General features: G+C 39.9%; 1 protein-coding gene across 6 annotated transcripts in view; it reads right to left on the bottom strand.

The window, feature by feature from the left end:
* fbxw7 (F-box and WD repeat domain containing 7) overlaps positions 1 to 23,690 on the bottom strand; it is a 386,335-nt gene that overhangs the window by 151,007 nt on the left and 211,638 nt on the right. The window contains exon 1 of one of the 6 annotated variants that reach the window (XM_043699787.2): positions 15,918 to 16,221. The exons of 4 other annotated variants lie outside the window; for them this stretch is intronic. In XM_043699787.2, coding sequence (XP_043555722.1) covers positions 15,918 to 16,022 — 105 coding nt within the window. In that variant the 5' untranslated portion in view covers positions 16,023 to 16,221. Of the gene's footprint in view, positions 1 to 15,917; positions 16,222 to 23,690 lie in introns of those variants that run through there. One more of the 6 variants, XM_043699801.2, reaches the window with a different exon arrangement.

Here is a 23,690-nt window from a genome sequence, read left to right as displayed (position 1 = left end):
GGTCAGGTTATTTTTCTGTTGGCTTTTTTTTGCTTTTTAAAACCATTTCAGTCCATGAAAAGTACCACGTACTAAAATCAGACAATGGAATTTGAAAATTGATGGTCTGTATTTTACCACGACATATGTCTTGACATAAGATTTTTCTAAATAACCTGTCAGTGGTGGCGCACTTGAGGAATCAGGAGCTGATGCAATATTCTTGACAAATATAGTGACAGAGCAGCAGGAATAACTGCATTAATGCAGGGAAGAGGCAAGATTACAAACAGGAAAGTAAAGTGAGATGGGATTAACAAAGACAAGGGAACACGGATGGGAGGAAGTCGAAAAAGTCAACAAGGAAGGGATAAATAAATAAGAACTACAGATGCTGGAAATCTGAACAAAACTAGTAGTTGCTAGAGAAACTCAGCAGGCCTAGTATCTAATGAAAGAAAGCAGGGTTAATGTTTTGAGTTCTGTGACCCTTCTTCAGAACTCTGTACTTGGAATGAGGAAGGAGTAGTGGACAAGAAAAATTCTTGCTTGTCATTAAGTCACACATAGAAATGAGAGCATTTTTAGACGTCTTCCTATTTTCTAACTTACTCATGTCAGAAAACCTGACATTACTATGATGATGCTGTTCCTTTAACAAGGTTATGCGGTCCTTGGTTTTGTTTTTAAGGAGATTGTAAAGACTCAGGTTCCGAAATGTCTGAGGTTGATCTACTTGAAGAAGCTTTTAAGCTAAAAAAAACTTGTAAAATGAAAGGGGCATAGTCAGCACTCTCAGCTCAGCTTACCTCAGTTTGGGTTTTGTAAAATGAAAGGGGCATAGTCAGCACTCTCAGCTCAGCTTACCTCAGTTTGGATTTTGTAAAATGAAAGGGGCATAGTCAGCACTCTCAGCTCAGCTTACCTCAGTTTGGGTTTGGTTTTGTTTTGTTTTAGCAAGCAGTCAGTTGTGAAGTTGTTGGATCAAAGAAGCAGGTCCATTCTGATCCTCCTCTCTGTTATCTCTCCTGTCAGACCCTGTATTTGATTTTACCTTTTTTGCCAAGGGGTGTTTATCAAGATTGTTGCGAGTATTTGGAACAGCATCATTAAGTTGGGATAATCTGTTGAGTTCTCAGCTAGGTTAGGTTATTCTCTATGTTCTGTGCTCTTTTGCTTGCGTTTCAATCAGTAATTTTGCAAATAAATTCTGATTTAGTCAAAACTAAGTGATTGAGCCAGCTGCATCCCTCCTGGAATATCCACCATACACCTGCTTAAAACAACCAGCAAAGTTAGGGTCTGGACTACTTTTTTGAAATATTTTGAGGGGGTCTGGCCTGGTCCATAAAATTACACTGTTCCACAGATTTCTTTTTCCTTTTGAAAACTCAATGACTAATAAGATTCAATGTCCACAGGACAGGTCTTGCCCATTCTTCATCATAAATAGACAAGGCAGACAGCTTTTTCCTGTCATAGGGGAGTCTAAAACTAGAGGACATAGGTTTAAGGTAAGAGGGGAAAGATACAAAATGGTCCAGAAGGGCAATTTTTTCCACAGAGTGTGGTGAGTGTTTGGAACTGGCTGCCAGAGGTGGAAGCGAGTGCAATTTTGTCATTTAAAAACATTTAGAAAGTACATGGATAGGAAAGGTATGAATGGATATGGACCAACTGCAGGCAAATGGGACCATTTAAATTGTGAAAACTGGGCGGCATGGGCAAGTTGGGGCTAAGGGCATGCTTTCATGCTGAAACTTCTATGACTCTAAGTATAGCCAAAAAGCATGGTGGCACAGTGGTTAGCTCTGCTGCCTCACAGCGCTAGGGACCCTAGATTCAATTCCAGCACTGGACAACTGTGTATGGAGTTTGCACGATTCTCCCAGTTTCTACTGGATGCTTCGGTTTCCTCCCACAGTCCAAAGATGTGTAGGTTAGGGGGATTGGCCATGCTAAATTGCCCACAGTGTCTGGGAGTGTGTATGTTAGATGGGTTAGCCATGGCAAATGCAGGGGTAGGGTAGGGGAGTGGGTCTGGGTAGAATCCCTACAGTGTGGTAACAGGCCATTTGGCGCAGCAAGTCCATACCGACCCTTCGAAGAGTATCCTACCCAGACCCATTCCCTTACATCTGTTACTCTGCATTTCCCCTCACTAATGCACCTAGCCTACACGTCCCTAGGCAATCTAGCATGGACAATTCACCTTAACCTGCACATCTTTGGACTATGGGAGGAAACCAGAGCACCCAGAGGAAACCCACGCAGAAATGGGGAGAATATCTGTCTGTGGAGTTTGCACAATCTCCCGAGGTGGGAATCAAACTCAGGTCCCTGGCGCTATGAGGTAGCAGGGCTAACCACAGAGCCACCGTGCCACCTCAAAGGGTCAAATGCTCTTTGAAGAGTTGGTATGGACTCGACTGGCTGAATGGCCTGCTTTCACACTGGTAATTCTATGATTCTGTGTAATTTTAACCACAGCTACCATTGAGAATTTTTTATTATGTGCATTCTCGTCAGAATATCCATGGTTGGTCAATGGTATGATGTGCTAGTAAATAGTGTGCCAATCTGGCTGGGTTGACAACATTTTGCAGTTGTAACATTGACAATGAATGCAAAATCTAAACAAAATTAATTTCCACCAGTCATAGAAATACAAAAGCAAAATACTATGAATGCTAGAATTTAAGTTCTGATGCTAACGATTGATCTGAAATGTTAACTTCATTTCTCTCTCAACAGGTGTTGCTTGATGTTTTATATTTCTAGTAATTTCTGCTTTTTGTAGAGGTATACTAGGCAATTTGCCAAAATGAGTTATGCAAGAAACGTTTCCAGTGTCAGCCATGGGCAAGTCAGGAAGGCTTGGGAAGAGATGCTGCTGACTGAGAACAATGGGATTGGAAAGAGGAATTACTGTGCAATTGGGGGAATGGAGTTTGGTAGAGATGTTGAGTCTGTCTGTCTGTCAAGAAATAGGAGTTGGGCTGAGGTATGATGTACTGGGGCGCAGAGTGAATTGAACAGTATGCGCAACATTGTCATACACGAGAAGGAAGACTGAGTGAAATATTTTACACATGCAATGTTGTGAGGGTCTGCGCTTGTAATTTGGCAACCATTTTGGATCTCCTTGAGTTTGTTGGTGCTTTGCACAGTTTTAGTGAAGCTTCCCACCCAGGTCCTCAGTATCGTTAATCACTTCTCCATTCCCATTTGTTTCCTGACTAGCTAGCATCAACACTCACTTGACCATTCCACCTGGCTATCCCCGATTTTACTTTCCAACAAAACTGCATGCAATTGGGTAAGATAGAAAAATCAACTTTTCAGAGTTAGTCTAAGAACATTAAATGGATTTAAGACGAGAGGAATATTGCCCTGCTCACTTTAAAAAAAAAAACTTTTGATATCTTGGAACAATACAGCTGCCAATTTGCCACAAAAATGACGTGCAAAGCTCTGCTCATTGCCAAGACTGTCAACTATAAGACAGGAAAAAATTAGAAAGGAGAGAGGTGACAAACATTTATATTATGTAGGTGATACTGGATAAACACCAAATTGTAATAATATGAGAAATAGCTACTGAGGTATATAAAGGGCAGAAACTATGAAAAAACCTCCTGTTTTGGTCAAAGATGTAACTCAGTCAGACACATATACTACTAGGCACAAACATCCAATTAGAAAGACTTACTTCATGAAAATATCAATGTTTGCTAAGCTTGTAAATATCTGTGATCAAAAATATGCAAACAGTACGGATAAGGTGAAAATGAGGACTGCAGAAGTTGGAGATCAGAGTCAAAGGTTGTGGTGCTGGAAAAGCACAGGCAGTCAGGCAACATCCAAGGAGCAGGAGACAGTATGGATAAACAAGTCAAACAAACAGTTAATATGCTGATGGTGTACAGTTTAGATTTTCTTCAATAATAATGATGTCTAGGTGTTAATGTGTCTCAATAACCTATAGATTCTGCAAATAATAGATGCCAAGTGAAAGATCAGCCAAAAGATATAAAGATCAGCCAAAAAGATTTTTTGATCCAGGGTTTGCTTTACTTACTATGCTGTCATTCTAACAAAGATGCTGGCAATACTCACACCTGTACAATACATGCTGTACATACTATTGTAAATGTTTAAACCACTTTTATTGTTGCTCGTGCTATAATACTATTTAAACCAGTTTAATTAATCCCATGTTGACATTGTGCCGCACACTGTTTCAAACCATTTACTGTAAATAAATCAGTTTATCCTGCGACAGTTAAGCAAGCTAATAAACACAATCTGTAATTGTTTATCAGCAACATGAATGTATATACAATGCAACTAACAAGGTTCATAAAATCATTATGCTTCAAAGTCAGGGTTTTTGCTTGAAATTGATCATCTTGGATTTGTAACATGAATTGTCAAGAATATAATTTATGAAATAATTACATAAACATTTGTGCATATTGTATGTGGTAGGTATTGTACAGCACAAGCTCTAATTTCCTTTAACTTGTGTTGGCGTTTAGCACATGATGACATAATACAGCTAAACAGCTCTGGACCACACAATATGTTGGTTTTGCCATTATTGTTAGAAGGCAAAGAAACTTTTCTCCATAATTTCTACTTTGTGATAAGACCAGGTGAGTTCTGTGACTTCAGACAACTATTGTACCAAGACTATTGTCAGGTTGGCACATGAAGAGAGGCAGCTCACATCATACAAAGGCCAATTTTAAAACTTACATAAGGATGGTGTAACAAAATTAAAAAATTAAACTTTTTCCTCATTTAATCTACTTTCTTCCTTACTTTAGAAAGGGAATTAACAGTTAAGACAACAGCAAGGAGAAGAAATCAAAGTCTTAAGTCTTTCTCACTCCGAATGAATTTTGAATTTTAATACATTCTGTTTGGTATCTCTCACAAACAATTTGCAGGAGTTACAAAACTGAATGAATACTCCAAAATCACAAACAACAAAGTAAGAATCTAACTCAAAAGCAGAAATAAAATTAACCATTATATCTATATTATTATTTTTCTTAAATTATAATATTGCCCTTAAATCTGACAAGTTTATAAATTAGGTGCATGTATGATATTGTTAGAGATATCTTGAAACGGAGATGACTGACTTCCAAATACAAGAACCATTTCCCTTTGTGCTAAGTATGACTCCAACTAGTGGAAAGTTTTCCCCGATTGCTACTGACTCTAGTCTTGTTCAGGTTCTTTGATGTCACACTTGGTCAAATGCAGCCTTTGTACAGGGGCAGTCCCTTACCTCTGCAGATCAGTTGTTTTGTCCATGTTTGGACCAAGGCTGTAACAAGATCATGAGCTGAGTCATCCTGACAAAACCCACAGAGTGAGAAGCTTATCACTAAGATCGATAGCATTGTTCATGCCTCTTTCAATCACTTCACTGATGATTGGGAGTAGGCTGACCGGCAGTAATTGATGATTAGATTTGACTTGATTTTTGTGTACAGGCCATACTCGAACAATTTGTTGTTTTATAGCTCAAGACCTCACCTCTTCGCATCTTTGATGGTATGAAATTTTATTTCTAATGTAACTAAACTCATATTTTCTTGAAGGCCTGCCATGAACTTATGGAGCTCACCAACATTTTCCATTAGGTTTTCCCTGATCTTTTGGGATTTAAATGGCACTGAGGCAAATGCATACCTTTCTACTCAAGAGTGAAAAATTCTTAGTTGTGCATAATCGAGAGCTTGATAAGTATGTATTTCCCCAACTTTGGAGAGTCGTTTATAGTCAACTAGGAGGAAGTGAGGCCTGCAGATGCTGGAGATCAGAGTTGAAGTGTGTGGTGCTGGAAAAGCACAGCCATCAGGCAGCATTCAAGGAGGAGAGTCAACATTTCAAGCATAAGCTCTTCATGAACCTTTTCCATGAAGCGCGTTGTCCCTGCACCATTCAGCTGATCAACTGTGGACTGAAACTTGCTGCCATGTCTAACTTGGAATTTATGAACTGTCCATTGACGTAACTGCATCCCAAAACGTTTGGTCTGGATCACTGATTTCCTCTAGGAAATGTTTGAGTTTATCTTCTGCTGAATACTGTTCTCTCATTAACTTTCTTCATGGGATAGTTCTAGTTCTTTGGTCTTTTTCTCTTCTTTGGCTATGTCCTACCTAGTTGGTCGTGACCTACCAACTAGCAATAAAAGCATTTGGTTTTAAAAGTAGGGCACTGTTTGCAAATGAGGTTGCTTGTTTCCACAGTGTTAGAATCTCATGTCTTTCCTATTTGCTGTACAGGCTCGTCTGGTAGACCTTTGGTGGTTAAGCACCTTAAGAAATGATTCTGTGTCTCCTATGCCAAATTTTATCTTCTCCTTTTAGGATTGATCTGTTGTGATTCTGGACCTCTCCTTTGGTCATGATCTGAACATCTTCCTCTGGAGTGAGGTTCTCTTTGGACTATAATAAATTTGACAAGGACTTATCAATATTGCTTATAACAAGCCAGTATTTTATTTTAAGTCACCATCGTGACATTACTCCATCCACCTGAAGAAATCATTAAATCATCCCTGGATTCACCTCGATGCTACAGCCTTTTGTTGAATCTTTCAAAGATTTTATTTATTTTGACATTGAACTAATTGTCAAAGGTTTTGAATATCTCTCCAAATATTTAACCTTTTGTAAACAAAATCTGGTATAATCCTGATGTGCACACAAGTGTATTTACTTGTTCAGTTTACTATCCATTTGAGAAGCTGTTCGGACCGTCAAGAACTGTCTTCTTCACAGTGTTCAATTTTGTACTCTATTTGGTCCATTTGTGAAATTAAATATTCCTGACAATGCTATTTCTGATCCAAATTATTTTATTTCCTTTAAAGACTGTGTTCTGCAGTAACGGTAGCTTTCCCATGCTTCATTGCTGAACAGGTGGTTTTCCTGTGCCTCATGGCAATATGGAGGTTTTGCACCTTTTGTGGTCATACTGCAGGTTTTCCAACCCTTGGGAGTCATGTTTTGACTGCTGAGCATCCATGTCTCCCCCCAAAAATGCACGAGAAACCAGAATTGTATGCTTCTTTAATTAGGTAAAAACAATGAGCACAGCAGTTCAGGCAGCATCCGAGGAGCAGCAAAATCGACGTTTCGGGCAAAAGCCCTTCATCAGGAATAAAGGCAGAGAGCCTGAAGCGTGGAGAGATAAGCTAGAGGAGGGTGGGGGTGGGGAGAAAATAGCATGGACTACAATAGGTGAGTGGGGGAGGGGATGAAGGTGATAGGTCAGGGAGGAGGGTGGAGTGGATAGGTGGAAAAGAAGATAGGCAGGTAGGACAAGTCATGGGGACAGTGCTGAACTGGAAGTTTGGAACTAGGGTGTGGTGGGGGGGGAAGGGGAAATGAGGTAACTGTTGAAGTCCACATTGATGCCCTGGGGTTGAAGTGTTCCGAGGCGGAAGATGAGGCGGTCTTCCTCCAGGCATCTGGTGGTGAGGGAGCGGCGGTGAAGGAGGCCCAGGACCTCCATGTCCTCGGCAGACTGGGAGGGGGAGTTGAAATGTTGGGCCACAGGGCGGTGTGGTTGATTGGTGCGGGTGTCCCAGAGATGTTCCCTAAAGCGCTCTGCTAGGAGGCGTCCAGTCGGAGCAACGGATGCAATAAATGATACTTAGTGGATGTGGAAGGCTCCTTTAAGGCCTTGGATGGAGGTGAGGGAGGAGGTGTGGGTGCAGGTTTTGCAGTTCCTGCGGTGGCAGGGGAAGGTGCCAGGATGGGAGGGTGGATTGTAGGGGGGCGTGGACCTGACCAGGTAGTTACGGAGGGAATGGTCTTTGCAGAAGGCGGAAAGGGGTGGGGAGGGAAATATATCCCTGGTGGTGGGGTCTTTTTGGAGGTGGCGGAAATGTCGGCAAATGATTTGGTTTATGCAAAGGTTGGTAGGGTGGAAGGTGAGCACCAGGGGCGTTCTGTCCTTGTTACGGTTGGAGGGGTGGGGTCTGAGGGCAGACGTGCGGGACATGAACGAGATGCGTTGGAGGGCAGCTTTAACCACGTGGGAAGGGAAATTGCGGTCTCTAAAGGAGGAGGCCATCTGGTGTATTTTGTGGTGGAACTGGTACTCCTGGGAGCAGATACTGCGGAGGCGGAGGAATTGGGAATACGGGATGGCATTTTTGCAAGAGGTAGAGTGGGAAGAGGTGTAATCCAGGTAGCTGTGGACTGTGGGAGTGGGTGGGTTTGTAAAAAATGTCAGTGTCAGGTTGGTCATCATTAATGGAGATGGAGAGGTCCAGGAAGGGGAGGGAGGTGTCAAAGATGGTCCGGGTAAATTTAAGGTCAGGGTGGAATATGTTGGTGAAGTTGATGAATTGCTCAACCTCCTCGCGGGAGCATGAGGTGGCGCCAATGCAGTCATCAATGTAGCGGAGGAAGAGGTGGGGAGTGGTGCCGGTGTAATTACAGAAGATCGACTATTCTATGTAGCCAACTGTTCTTTACCTAGCCTGACATTTACCAATTTTGAGTGGCTTGATTAACAATTTCTAGATTAGTGTGGTGCTGGAAAAGCACAGCAGGTCAGGCAGCAGGAAAATAGATGTTTCGGGCAAAAGCCCTTCATCAGGAATCCTAGTTTTGCCTAGCTGATTAACAATTTCCCTGATTCTCACCTCAGAATGAGTTTTCTCTGCTAACTCTCTTAGCTTCATTTTTGTTAATATGGTGATGATGCCTGATGGAGATGCAATTTTTTGTTTAAAAGTCACTGCACTTTCAGCATGAATTACTGTGCGCACAAGGAATGGTTAATTTTGATTCGAGCAACCCTCAATGTCTGGCTGGCTCACTAATTCAATTTGGACTCAGGACTGCTTCCACAGACCATCACCTTGGGATGTAGCCTGTAACTTTATATCTGTCCTTGTGTCTCTAGTCAGATTTGAAATATTTTCTATGTAGTCTGAAATATTCTTGTGTTGAGTGGTGTAACCAGGTTTATGGGCTTTCCTGTTGTCAGCAAGCAACAACATAATAATAAATTGCACCAATATTCTTTTGAAGTTTTCTGGGTCGCCAGCATGTCTTTTCTCTGGTGTTCCCTGAAGGCCTCAATTCTAAGTTGTATTAATTGGCACCATTTAGAAATAGTAAACAATAGTGACCAGCATTATATCGTGGCAGGGGCCTAACTTTGCAATCATGTTGTATGTGGATTCCTTCAAGCTCAACGTGATCTTGTCTAGGATATCCACCATTATTGTTGAGTAAACAATATGAAATTTATTCTGTTACATCAACTATTTACAAGTTATGAATATGCCTGCATTACCGCAGGACTATTTGGAGCACACTGACCCATCTCCTACAAGTTCCTTCTTTATAATCAAGTTCCTGTGACATCATGAGTGTTTAATCCTTTCAGAATTGTATACACATTTATTATATCATATTGGCAACATTGATGAAATTCCCATTACTTTTGAAATGTAAAACCATGTTGAAAAGCAAGTACCCTGCTTGTACCTGTCAACAAGTATGGAAAAACATCGTGAAGCGAAAAAGTGTGGACTATATCTCAGTGGCTTATGCAAAGAATGCAATTTATTATTGTGAAAGATGCTCAGATTCCATATAGCTGCAGAGATATCTGCAAAGAAATAATATCCAAAATGCATTTTTGAGTCTTGGGGAGGGTTGCTTTTGACGTGTGTAATAACCATTTAAAGCAGATGCAATATGAACGTGAACTTTTTAACAATAAGTTGTTGTAATCCTCAGTTTCAAGGGTTAAGACACTTACTGTAACAAAAACTAAAAAAAAATTGAACAAACACTATCTGGAAAGCAACTAATAAAAAAGAAAAGGTGTTCCATTGTTAATTTTCAAAATTATCATAAATCCCAACTGCAGAACACATTCCATTCTTGGCTGAATTGTTGATTTTATAAGAACTAGTCCAACATTGCATTCAGCTTCTCATTTCTATCAAGTCATAACTTCAAGTTTCTAACAAAATGCACTTCTGTTTTAAAGAGAAGTCCCATGGTGAATACCATCAATAGTGGAACAATCAAAAGAGAAGGTAGCAAGATAAAGTTGACTGTTGCAAACAAACAAGAAAATTAACAACTTTTCTTGCAGAAAATGTCTTCAAGGGGCATGATGTAGTGCAGAAAACAGGAAGCAGCCAGGCTGGGCCCCTGGAGAATACCACAAGTAAACGCACATGACGATAAAGAGAAGCCATTTCAAGTGAAATCCTGAATTGATTGGAGAGATAAAAGTCGAACCAAGTGATGGCAGTCCCGAGTAGCTACATGACAAGGAGAGGCTTTAGAGAAGGATGGTGTGGTCAACCACGTGAAAACGGTGCTATAAAGTCAAGTCAACAAGGGAAGTTTTTTTAATGTCACAGACACATAGGATATCACTAGGGATTTTAGTAAGAGTCATTTTGTGTACTGTGGTATAAGGCAGAAAATCTGAATGGAGGAGTGGTACCTGGGTACTATGTGCCATTCTAAAAGTAATTCATGTTCAAGCTTAGACAACAGTCAGTATAGAATCTTGAGGTAATTACTTATATCTCACACAAATCCACTTATTAGCAGGATATCAGTGAAAAGTAGATTGTAAGGTTGTAAATACAAACATTTTATTTTTCTCCTCTGTATCCCAGTAACAATCCAATTCATAAATCTTCACTCATTTGACTATGAGAAAAGCTTTTAGCCATTATTATTCTAACTACCTATTTCCACAGGAGATAAACGAAATCAGCTTAGACCAGTGAGTAAAGCCAGAATTTGAAATAGTTCAGTGCACCAAAAAGTACTCCCTAAACAACTGAGAGGCCACATACTGCATGCTTCATTAAAATATTCCTACTCTTGCGCTGAAGATGACTAAAATGTGGTTTTGTAGGCTTCTCTGCACTCATGCATTTCCAACAGGAATAGTTAGACAGTGAATAGGAATGCCAACCTGACTAATTATACCCACCTCATGATAACCTGGGACACTTACCCCAATTGCAGCAACTCTACAACTACTATGACAGTAGCCTCTGGCATTCAAATATGATACTGTCCCAGCCACTAAAGTTCAGCTACTTATTCTAAATTTGAAGAAGAGGTTCTAATTCAGTTGTTAGCAAATTTGATTTTAAACTTGATATGTTCTTAAGATTCCCTAGTCCTTTAGCAACTTCTCAATTCTAAATCAGGTAACGAAAAGTGAGCATAACTAGATGAGGAGCACAGATGAATAAACAAGCATGTGGGGCGGCATGGTGGCTCAGTAGTTAGCACTGCTGCCTCACAGTGCCAGGGATCCAGGTTCGATTCCAGGCTTGGGCGACTGTCTGTGTGAAGTTTGCACATTCTCCCAGTGTCTGTGTGGGTTTCCTCTAGGTGCTCCAGTTTCCTTCCACAGTCCAAAGATGTGTAGGTCAGGTGAATTGGCCATGCTAATCTGCCCATAGTGTTAGGTGCATTCGTCAGAGGGAAATGAGTCTGGGTGGATTACTCTCGGAAGGTCGGTGTGGACTGGTTGGCCGAAGGGCCTGTTTCCACACTGTAGGGAATCTAATCTTATCAGTTTCAAAATATTCTACATGCTTGTTCTGTTGCATATAGCCAGCTTGCGCACAGTACTACAAACATCACATGGATGAATGTGTGGCTGAAGGGGGAGCATTGAATGGGATAAAGAACTCCAAATCTCCAGCTCCCCTGAAAAAGAAGACACTGACTGAAGAATTTATAAACTAGAATAAAGAAATTGCAGATAGAAATGGTCACAGAGATAGTGAATGCATAGGTGTTTATCTTTCAAAATTGTAGTTTCTGGAAAGGTTCCCGTAGGTGGGCAAGTAGCCAAGATAACTCCATTAATTGAGATAGGAAGAGAGAGAAAACAGAGACTATGGACCTGTCAGTTTCATGTTAATAGTAGAGAAAGTGGCAAATCAATTGTAAATGACGTAATAATTGGACACTTACTAAATAATATGATAAGGCTGAGTCAATGTGGAGTTATGAAAGGGAAATAATGTTTGACAAATATTTGGAATTTTTGTAGCATAGGTAAAGGAAATTAGTGGATATGGTATGTTTGAGCTTTCTATAGGCTTTCGCTAAGGTCTCAAAGGATAGCAAAAATAGAGCAATTGTATGAAGCCTCGTTGAGATTGCACCCAGAGTGTGTTGCATGCCCTTATCTAAGGTTATACTTCCCATACAGAGAATGTGAAAGGGGTTAACTCAGCTAATGCTTCGGGTGACAAGATTATTTTACGAGGAGTCATCGAAAAAAACTGGACAAGCATTCTCTGGCTTTGAAGGATGACAGGTGATCTAACTGAAATTTGCAAAATTCATACAGGTAGATATGGATAGAATTTTTTCTTCATGGCTGTGGAGCCTGGAAACAGAGATTGCAGTCGGAGAATAAGGGGCAAGCCATTTCAAACTAAAGTGAGGAAGAATTTCTTCTCTTAGAGAATTGCGAATCCTTGGGATTCCCCATAGAGGGTTGTGGAGACTCCATCATTGAGCAGAAACAAATCAAATCCTTTCTGCATACTAATGACATTATGGAATATGGGGATATTAGGGAAAATTGACAAAGAGGTCGATGAGCCTCGATGAACTGAATGACTAACTCATGCTTTTGTGTTCATCTGAGTTATCTATGGCCCCTAGAAAAGGCATCTGCCCCTGGGATTTATATGATAGGTCAAAGGCAGCAGCTCCAGCAATTCATCACGCCCTCAGAATTGCAATGAAAAGCTAGGATAGATCAGAAGTCTACAATCTGCAAACTTAGGACCACATGATCTGAACTCTTACAAAGCATCCTTCAAAGGTCAATATTTTGGTTTTTTGAGTGTTTCTCCTGTTTGAAGGTTGTGGACCAGCGACTCAAATAGGGGCTGTTTTAACAGTGGTTCAATGGTGAATAAATCATAAATCACAAGATACATTCGTCTCCATAGATTGAAATAGGAACACATTCAAAACAAACATGGATTTAATCTGTTTTTCTCCCACAGTCCAAAGATGTGCACATTAGGTGAATTGACCATGTTAAATTGCCCATAGCATCCATGGGTATGTAGGTTAGGTAGGATTAACCAAGGGATATGGAGGGTTACAGGAAGTACCTCTTCAGGGGGTTGGTGTGGATTCGATGGGCTGAATGATCTACCTGGAGAAAGTGAGGTCTGCAGATGCTGGAGATCAAAGTTGAAACTTTATTGCTGGAACAGCACAGCAGGTCAGGCAGCTGCCTGACCTGCTGTGCTGTTCCAGCAATAAAGTTTCAACGAATGATCTACCTACACACTCTAGGGATTCTATGATACCTAAGCCAACATGGTATTGTTACTCGTGTTAAGTCACAACCTCTTGTTTTAGTTTATCCAACAAACATTCCAGATCAAATTTTGAAGCACTTTCCCCTATGTTCAATATCCAAAAAATCTGTAGCAATTTCTGAAGACAGTTGAGTCAATCTTATATTGGATTTGGTTGTAACAAGTCTCAGTGGTAGTGAAAAATAAGGATGTCTAGATTGGCTATTTGCAAACCACTGAAAAGTCTACTTTTTAATACTTACTCTGGGAGCCTAAATTCCAAGTAAACCCCTTACAAAGGCAGAAAATTAGTACAGAAGAGGCTAAGCATGACAGGAAATGCAAGGCTGTAATGTTAGCTGCATTGATTAAGACAAATTTTTATATTTTTTCTCTCAACCATAAACCAGATTTCAAATGCCAAGGTCAGGGTGAAAATTCCATACTGACACTGTTTTGCAGATGTCAGCTTTGATCTAAAATCCTTTTTGAATGTATTATAACTATTTATATTTTCACACACAAGACATAACTATGTATGGTATGGCATGTTGAATACATTTTTGTCCCATGGACCATTCAGAATATCAGCTGAGGTAGAATTGGTCATAAATAAATATTAAGTACTTTAGCAGCACCAAATCAGATCAATGAACATTTTGTATTTTGAACAGATCTATAAACAATAAAGCTAGATGTTTAGGTTTAAAGCATGCTGCATATTGAATTATGTAAGTAAGGAGTGACAAACTATTTTCTGGTCAACTAAGTGGAAAATTATTGCTCCAAAGATTATGATACCAATGCTAAGAATTGTAAATGAAAGCATTTTCTGAACCAAATTAAACAAAATAATTGTGATGAATAAAGGTTTTCAAATTAATCATTGAGCTGCATGTGACATTTCTTATAGGCTTCTGAACCTCTAATTCCCAACGTAAACTTAATGAGCCAAGTCAAAGACCTAATTTTTTTTTAAAATTGTCTTAAATTTTGGATATAGATGGAATAACACATATTGTCTCTTTTAATAAACAATGAGGCTCACTGCAATTTCAGTATCATCCCAGTGTTCTCCAAAGATATGCAAAAACCGCAACTATTTCTGTCAGCTGCTATATGTATCGTGGGATACTTTTAATCTCCTAATGCAGGTTATTAATAGAAGAGAATATCAGTAAAGTGACTGCAGATGGCTGTGTAGTCGATATGCTTCGGTAGTGCATTTTAAAATTGCAGCAACAGCTCAAGTTTGTCGAGAACTATATATATATATATATATATATAATGAAAAACTCTATGAACCCGAATGCATTAGATTGTTGCCTCCAATTCCATACTAATTTTATTAAATGTAAGCGCATGTTCTCACATGTTGCTATAAGAATATAAGTTAAAAACAGATTGATTGTTCATGAGCACTCGTAACAAATTTAAGTATATTATTGTTGATGCAATCAGATTTTATATATATAAAAGACTGAATGTGAATTTTTTTTTGCAAGTTAAAGTCAGACAAGAACTTTAAACGACACTCATCTCTCATTCCCATTACAAAGTCCTGCAAGTTCCAGTTCAGTTGTCAGCAAATACTTGAAGTAAAAAGGACAAAATACATAACAGTCGTATGATACAAATATTAATTCTATTTAATCTAACGCCCAGTATAAGTAACTATAAGTACAACTACCTGAAACAGGATTCAAATCATTAATAAATACACCAAGACTTCTTTATCAATCATTTTGGACTGCAGCTCTTTCCCGAGAGATACATATATAAAATAACCTCTGCCTTCAGAGTGACTTTGGTTAAGCTAGGAAGTCTACAAAGAAAATGCCCATGAAAATACTGTATTCCATACTCACATTTTATATACAAGTTTTCACCATACAAAAGAGATACATTAGGAAACAGTCCCAAATGTGTTCATGTCCGTTACAGCAATATATGTTAGATTTTGTGACTGATAACATTGGGCACAAACAAAAATGCAGGATAGTTTGAAAACCTCCCCTACACACACATCATTATAGGATCAACTGGAAAGTTGAAGTGCTTTTACATGACTTTTCAATAGTTGCAAATACAATGGGTAGTTCGTACCAGCAATTAGTTTAGAGGGATAAATAAAATTTTGCCAGAGGCTATCTTGATGAACCTTGGGTCAGAAATTGGTTTATATCTTCATATTGCGTTGACAACCTTTTGAATTTGCACTGGAATTGCACACTCCTTCAGGTTCTTAATTCTGTAACATTGATTGCACTATTACAATTGCAAATGTACAGTTAATTGTCAGCAATACTGAATGTGGAATTTAATTCTGGAGAACATATTACTAGGCACTACTATACAGAGTATGTATCCATTAAGCAAAAACTCAGCTTAATTAATACCCTAACAATTACAGAATCTAAACATGACTTTTAAGTTTACCCTCCATCTTCAAAAAGCATAATTGTTAAGCTAACATGCTCGTTACAAATTGGAACAACATACTATCCTGAAGTCATTACTGAATGAAAGCAGAAGCATTTTCATAGCATCTCAACACTTCACTCACCCGTCTACGACAACAGGGAAGGCCTTGGGTGATGATGTTGATAGCGATGTTCATGTTAAACATACTGAGCACCTTATGGTGCGATAAAGGTTCTTTCTCACTCATCAAGACAGCAAAGACCGAACCATAGCTGAAATGGTCATTTTTCTTTAAAAATTACCAAGATTTTTTTTTACTTGATAATGCAATGAAATCCTACTTTACATGTCATGATTTTTAAAATATAATAAACACTGTACATGGAATAGGAGGATCCCAAGGATTTGCTGCCTTTCTCAAGATCTTCTCTCAACTACTACAAAGTTCAATCCACTCCCTAGTCAATAAGCTTTGAAGTTCAAATTCTCGCAGCACGGCCAAACACAGGCCAGTATGACTATAAACTACTTCTGTAGCTGACATCACTGCAAACGACTGCCAATCCTGCAGCTGATACAGCTTTAAACATGCCATCCACAAGGGTCACCCTTCTAGTGTATTTTGGAGAAGCTGGGTTGACTAGCCAAGGAATGTACCCTCTCTGGTTGTGTTTTAAATTCCTGCTGAAATGTGATATCAGCATATGACTGCCCAAACTAAAGCCTGCTGGGGTTCACCCAGGAACCAAACACCATGCCACAGAATTCTTTTTGCCTAGCTTTTTCAATAGCAATGAAATTTACGAAATTAAAAGCTCACAAAACACATGTATCACGAACACATGATTAGAGACTAAAGACAAATATATTTTTGAAGGACAAAGCAGAAGTCATTTCCTGCACATTTAATTTTAAATAATTTGAAAGGACAACTTTTCTTTAAAATCAGCAATCTGTTTACAGTTGCCACAAATACAGCTAATAATTGTAAAATTTTAAAGCACAGCAGTCAACTGTACAACTGATCATGATTTGCATTATTTGTTTCAGGGTGCGAGAGGGAGACGTTTAGTACTATCGCAGTTACAACTGCCAAATTCATGTGTCCTCTACAAGCTAATTAATTTAGCAAATTTCACAGTGGACTCAAGTTTGAAGCTGACCTCTTCCAGTATTATTGGCGTAACTGAAGCAGAATACAAATAACTTTTCCTCCTCCCCAGAACCAAGTCTTGCGGTTTACATTTTGTGTAAAAATTGTTGTGTAACTACATTTGAGCCCTATCTGCTGTTTTTGACTATCCATGTGCTGCAGAGAGATTTTCAAGAATTCAGTGTAATAACAGCTCTCTCCAGAACAGAAATAACCCTTTAATATCTTTAAACCACCTTGACACTGAAACTAGACAGACTCGAAGCTCACTCTGGATCCAGCCAAATCAACAATCTATGAGGACTTTAATTATTTCTGGACTTAAAAGGGCTTACTCTAATGTGTGCGTATGCATGTGCATGTGAGAGAGAAAGTAGGAACATTTTTATTATTTTACTCTAGTTCCAGTTTAAGTATAGTAAAACTCAAGGAAACCAGTCTGCATCTTTTGCAGTCACAGTACAAATAGTTAAACAATCTTTGATTTGGCATACACAATTTTCTTTTTGAAAAGGCCAGTTGTGGTCAAACAAGAATGAGAAAAGAGGGAAGACATTCACCTTTCCTCTCTTGATTGTAACTCAATGAATACCGGGTGCTGAACATCTCTGCAATTCCCAGGCCTCCCACTTCAATAGATATTTACTTCTCCAACTCAGTATCCCATACTAACAACGTACTTCCCAGTGATTTCAGATAGGACAGAAACTGGTGCTCTCCAACTGATCTCAATTTTCCTTGATGTTGAAGATGTCAGCTAAATATCCCATCTTCCAAATCATGGGGAGGTATTAAATATCATCTTTCTTTAATTTTCAACATTATTGTCTTTAAGTCATGAGGTATAGGCTCATGTTCCATCTCCCAGGTAGCCATAAAAAAAGATCCTTTGGCAGTCCTTGCTCCACTGTAACGAGTTGTTCTTGTACTTGATCAGCATTCCTTGTTCAGCCAGCACCATTAGCCTTACAGTATATGGGACTTGTGACATATAACACTAATTAATTAACACTAACTCCCTTTATATCACAAGTGATGACTGAAAGCTTTACTGTTAAACCATATTATACCTTATACACATGTTTAGAAAACAACTCAGAACCTAAGAAAAATGCTTAAAGTGGAAGCATGCACTGCTAAACTGAAAGAGCAAATGCACACACAAAATGAAATGGTACATCAAGATAAGTCTGAAGTGTTGGCTAACATTTTGTTTCCAATGGAGTGTAAATATCCTCATCAGCAGACCCATCTAACAAAAGTCTCTGCATTAGAGCAAATTTTGCTACAGCTTAGAAAATCAAATTTCTGAATTTCTAACATAGGAAGCTCGTGGCCAAAAAAATTTCAATTGCGCCAAGAAACATGCAAACAATTCAGATGAAGCCTTTGGAATAATCTTCAGGAATTCAATAACATTTCTCCCCTAACTGACTGAACCTAATAATTTGAAAAGTTTTTGATATGGCTTCCCTACTCAAAGGTCTGGAAGTATTACAAATAACAGCAACAGGATCTTGCTATAGGGCAGTGGCTTTGAACCTGCATGCAAAGCAACCCAATTTCATAAAAGGAAACCTGCATGCATTATGGATCGATTCCTGCTTGTCCTGTATGCAAGACAAATGGAGTGCTGTGGTCAAGGCCAGCATAAGGGCGGGGGGGGGCGGGGGGTGGGGTGGAGAGAGAAAGAGACACATAAGGGGGGGGGGGAAAGAGAGAGAGAGAGAGACATAAGGGCGGGGGGGGGGGGAAAGAGAGAGAGAGAGATGAAAAGGATGGATAATGGTCAGCCTGGGAGACTCAATAGCTGCTAATTGGGATCATTAGTAGCTGACAGTGGATTGGTTGTGGTAGCAGCACAAGTGATGACCATTCCTGAGTGTGGGTTAGGATAAGGACATGGTAGAAGCTGCTCAGGCCCTAAAATTAATCAACTCGATATCAAGTCCTGAAGGCTCCAGTATTCCCAAGTGGAAAGTGAGATGCTGTTCTTCCAGCACGCACTGAGTTTTGCTGGAGCACTGCAGCAAGCTTGAGATGGTGATGTTGGCCAGGGAACATGGTTGTACTAGTGCCATAGCATGTACAGCATGGGAACAAACCCTTTGGTCCAACATGTCCATGCCAACCAGATATCCTGAATCAATTTAGTCCCATTTGCCTGTGTATTGAGTAACAGGCAACAGGGAGCTCGGTCAATTTTGCAGATAGAACATAGGTGTGTTCTGCAAAGTGGTTACCCAGCCTGTGTTTCATCTACCCGGTGTAGAGGAAATTACATTGTGAGCACTGAATATAGTAGACGAGTTGAGTTGAAGTGCAGATAAATTGCTGCTTCATATAGGTGGTATGTCTGGGGCCTTGAGTAGTGAGAAGGGAGAAAGTAAACAGATAGGTATTACACCTTCTGCAACTGCACAGGAAGGTGACAGGTGAGTGCAAGGAGGGGTTGGGAGTGGAGGAGGAGTGAACCAAGGTGTCCCAGGGAACCATCCCTGCAGAAAGCTCACAAGAGAGGGGATGAGAATGTGTGTCTGGTGCTGGCATCCTACTTGAGTTTGCAGACATGGTGGCTAACGATAAGACCATAAGATCATAAGACATAGGAACGGAAATAAGGCCATTCGGCCCATCGAATGGCTGATGGGCATTTCAACTCCACTTACCCGCATTCTCCCCGTAGCCCTTAATTCCTCTGGATGTAGATGTTGCTGGGTGGTAAGTGAGATCTGGAGGACACTACTGACATTCAGTTCTTTCCTACTTTAATCCACGATTCTTCTGATGCTTTACATCAGTTTCAGAATTTCCAATTCATGGGTTCCAGCCGCCTCCTCTTCACCACAGACATGCAATCCTTTTACACATCCATTCTCCATCAGGATGGTCTCAAGACCACTTTTTTTAAAGGGAGAAACTCTTAGTTTTTTTTTTAGGAAGAAACAAAGGACCTGAATTGTATCCAATCACCATGACTGCCCTCTGCCTGGATAAGCTCATCCTCATGGAGGACAACTTTCCTTTTAACTCCTCCCACTTTCTTAGATCAAAGTGTTGCCATTGGCCCCAGTTATATCCATCTCTTTGTGGGATACATTCCTTGTCCAGTCCTACTTGGTCCTTCTTCACAACTGTTTCTCCAGTATATTGCAGACATCATTGATGCTGCTTCCCTCTCTTATTCGAAATTGGAAACCTTCTTCAATTTCACTTGCATTTTCCCACTCTCCTGCTGGGATCTGAACCAGCTCCTGCACTTCTGTCCTCACCCTTCTCTTCCCTCTCACAAAAGCAATAGGGTCCTCTGGTTCTCATTTAGCACCCCACCAGCAACCACATCCAAAGGATCATTAGCTGTCATTTCCATCACCTCCAGCAGGATCCCACTGCTAGGTACATATTCCCCCTCCCTTGTCAGCCTACTGCAATGACTATTCCCTCTGGGACATCTTAGTCCACTCCTTCTCCACTCCCAATATCTCCACGCCATTTTCCCTTGCAATTTCATCCTTTTTATCCCACAATAACTATGTACCAGAAGTAGTGCGTAAGGAGTTAAACAGTTGCCAGCTTTTATTTAACATTCCTCAACTGCTTCACCAATCCACATTTGCCTTGAGGGGAGTGAGTGTGTCCAAGGTTTCAATGGAATTTGACTTTCAAATCTGTATTGGTTTGACCCACCTGTTAGTAATTTCTGCAGTTGTTCAATGGCTACTCAGCTGTTTGAGTGTTGCCTCAAGAATTACATACCTATTTATTGATTCTTAAGTACTTAATGCATATTTAAAGTAAGCAAATATCAAGAAATGTCAAATCTGCTTTCTGTCATGATATTGTTTGTGGGTTGTGTCTTCACTTTCAAATAAATGATATTTAAACTTTCAATCTCTCCAGAATAATCTCAAACGGTTGACACCCTATGACAGCACTGAGGATGCATTGAAGTATTGGTGAAATGAAAGTTGATTGTTTCAGTTTAATGTCAAAATTAATTTACTGAATTTAAAAATGACTTTAACCAACTTAGAAGTGAGGACTGCAGATGCTGAAAACCAGAGTTTAGAATAGAGTGGTTCTGGAAAATCACAGTAGGTCAGGCAGCATCCGAGGAGCAGGAAAATCGACATTTCCGGCAAAAACCCTTCATCAGGAATCCATCATTCCTGATGAAGGGTTTTTGCCCAAAACATCGATTCACTTTAACCAAATGTAGGCATGGGGCCCAAACCCTATTCACAGCTATCCCTTTGCCTCTTCAGTGGCATCAAAAGTCATCTTGACTACTTTGTATCACATCTGACCCTATATCTTCCTTCCATCCAACCGTACTTCTTGCCATAATCAGTTACAAATTTTTAACTTATAATTTAAAACTGCAGTCTAGACTTTGGCCTTCTGTTCACAACACTTTCTGCAGCTACTGTTTTGTTCAATCTTTTCTTCATTTGTGGAGATTGTATTGGATGGTGGAATTTGAATTCAATTAATGAATAATAAATTATAGTTTACAGAATATAAACCGAGCTTCCGTAATGGTGAGCATGGAACAATCTTTTTTTTTAAACCCACCTGGTTCATTAATGTCCTATAAAGAAGGAAACCTACCATCTTTGCCAAGTCTGGCCTCTGCTAAATCTGCAGGAAATGGTTGACTCTAAACCACTCTCAGAAATGGCCTCATGAGCCCCTCAATTCAAGGGTAATTAGGAATAGGCAACAATTCCTGGCAAAAGTGAGGACTGCAGATGCTGGAGATTAGAGTCAAAATTAGAGTGGTGCTGGAAGAGGACAGCAGGTCAGGCAGCATCTGAGGAGCAGAAAAATTGACGTTTCGCGCAGGAGCCCTTCATCAGGAATGAGAGGCTCCTGCCAGAAATGGTGATTCTCTTCTTGAAGGGCTCCTGCCCGAAACATCGACTTTTCTGCTCCTCAGATGCAGCCTGACCTGCTGTGCTTTTCCAGAACAATTCCTGGCAAGCCAGTGACACCCACAAAGGAATCAAGGAAACAAACACCGGAGGAAACACCACTATAAACACCGGAGGAAACATCAAAGAAGCGCTTCGCAGGAGGCTCCCAAGCACTGATGATGTCGCCTAGCCAGGGGACAAAACATTTGCAACAAAAACTTGCAGCTCGGCGAACAGAACCACAACAACGAGCACCCGAGCTACAAATCTTCGCACAAACTTTGAAGGAAACAAACCTTTACCTCCAATTTTGATACCATAAACCCCACTAAAACCACTCTTTTTGTCTGAGCCTGGCTCTGCTCTGGTATGGTCCACAGTCTTCCTCTACCAACTGTAAACTTTAGACCAGCCAAAACTCAACTGCCCACAGTCTGTCCTACATCAGGTCTTGCCTGCCTATATTCAATTTTGGTTTTTCAATACCTATACTTCAAAATTTTCATCCTCAACAAATCCATACCCCTCCCAATCTTAAACTCTCTACAATGTCCTATAACCCTCAAGCACTCTGGACTCTTGCGTATCTCCCATTTCATCTGTTCCATCATTGGCTGTCTAGGCTCCATGCTCTTAACCCCTTGTTCTTAAAGCTCTCATTATAGCCACTTTTCTGACCAAGCTTTTGGTCATTTCTCCTAGTGTGACTCTGCATCCATTTTTGTGCTAATAAACGTCTGAAGCATCATGGAAGGAGTTGTGTTTTAATATTAAAGATGTGATATAAATTCATGCTATTGTGAACACACTGAATAATGTTTTAAATTAAATGCCTTTGCATTATCAATGTATAAATAATCTTTCCAACCGTTAGGCTTTGCTGCCTAACTTGTGAAAGGAATAGCAGTATATGTAACCTAGCTCCCTCAACACTGAGTGTATCACATACACTACAATTGAAGTCAATTGTTAAAGACAGTAATGCAAGCTCACATATAGATCATAAAAGGATACAGGTTTTAATTCATTCGAGATTCTACTATATTATGGAAACTCCCTTTGAAAATAAAAGAGGTGGTGCAAACGAAATTCAAATTACAACAGCATCAAATTTTAGACTGTTTTCTGCTGTTTTACAGGGACACAACTGCTTTAAGCTGATCGTTTGTGACCGTTTACATACAAGGCTGCTAGCAATTATCAGCATTGGGTAAGTCTTTGGATGGGATTCTGAGAGACAGGATCTACATGTATATGATTAGGGATGTTCAACTTGGCTTTGTCGTGGGAAATCCTCTTTCACTAACTTGTATTGAGTTTTTTTAAAGAAGTGACTAAGAACACTGATGAAGGCCGAGTGATGGATATTGTTAGCAAGACATTTGACAAGGTTGCACATGGTAGACTGTGGTTAGCAAGGTTAGAACACGTGGAATACAGGGAGAATTAGTCATTTGGAGAGAAAATTGGCTTGAAGGTAGGAGACATAGGGTGGTAGTGTAGGGCTCTTTTTCTGATTGGAGGTTGTTTCCCTCTTTGAGAGTCTGGGCCTTAGGACATAAATGGGCAGCCACTTCTGAGATTAAGACAGAGAAGAGGAAGAATTTATTCTCTAAGAGGGGGATGAATCTGTGGAACTCTTTACTGCAGAAAGCTGTAGATGCTGGGTTGTTGAGTACATTCAAAACTTAGACAGACATTTTTAGTCAGTAAAGGAATCAAGGCTCAAGAAGAAAAGTCATGACAGTGTACTTGAGGGTCAGATCAGCCACAACCTCACTGAATAGTGGACCAGACTCGATGGGCTGAATAGACTACTTTTGCTTACACAGGTTGCCATCCTGAA

The sequence above is a fragment of the Chiloscyllium plagiosum genome, unplaced genomic scaffold (assembly GCF_037043375.1).
Source record: "Chiloscyllium plagiosum isolate Xiang-an unplaced genomic scaffold, Cpla_swu_hap1 HiC_scaffold_1, whole genome shotgun sequence".
NCBI classification, from domain to species: Eukaryota; Metazoa; Chordata; class Chondrichthyes; order Orectolobiformes; family Hemiscylliidae; genus Chiloscyllium; species Chiloscyllium plagiosum.
The sequence above is the reverse complement of the archived record's forward strand: the minus strand, read 5'-3'. Positions and strand labels throughout refer to the sequence as shown.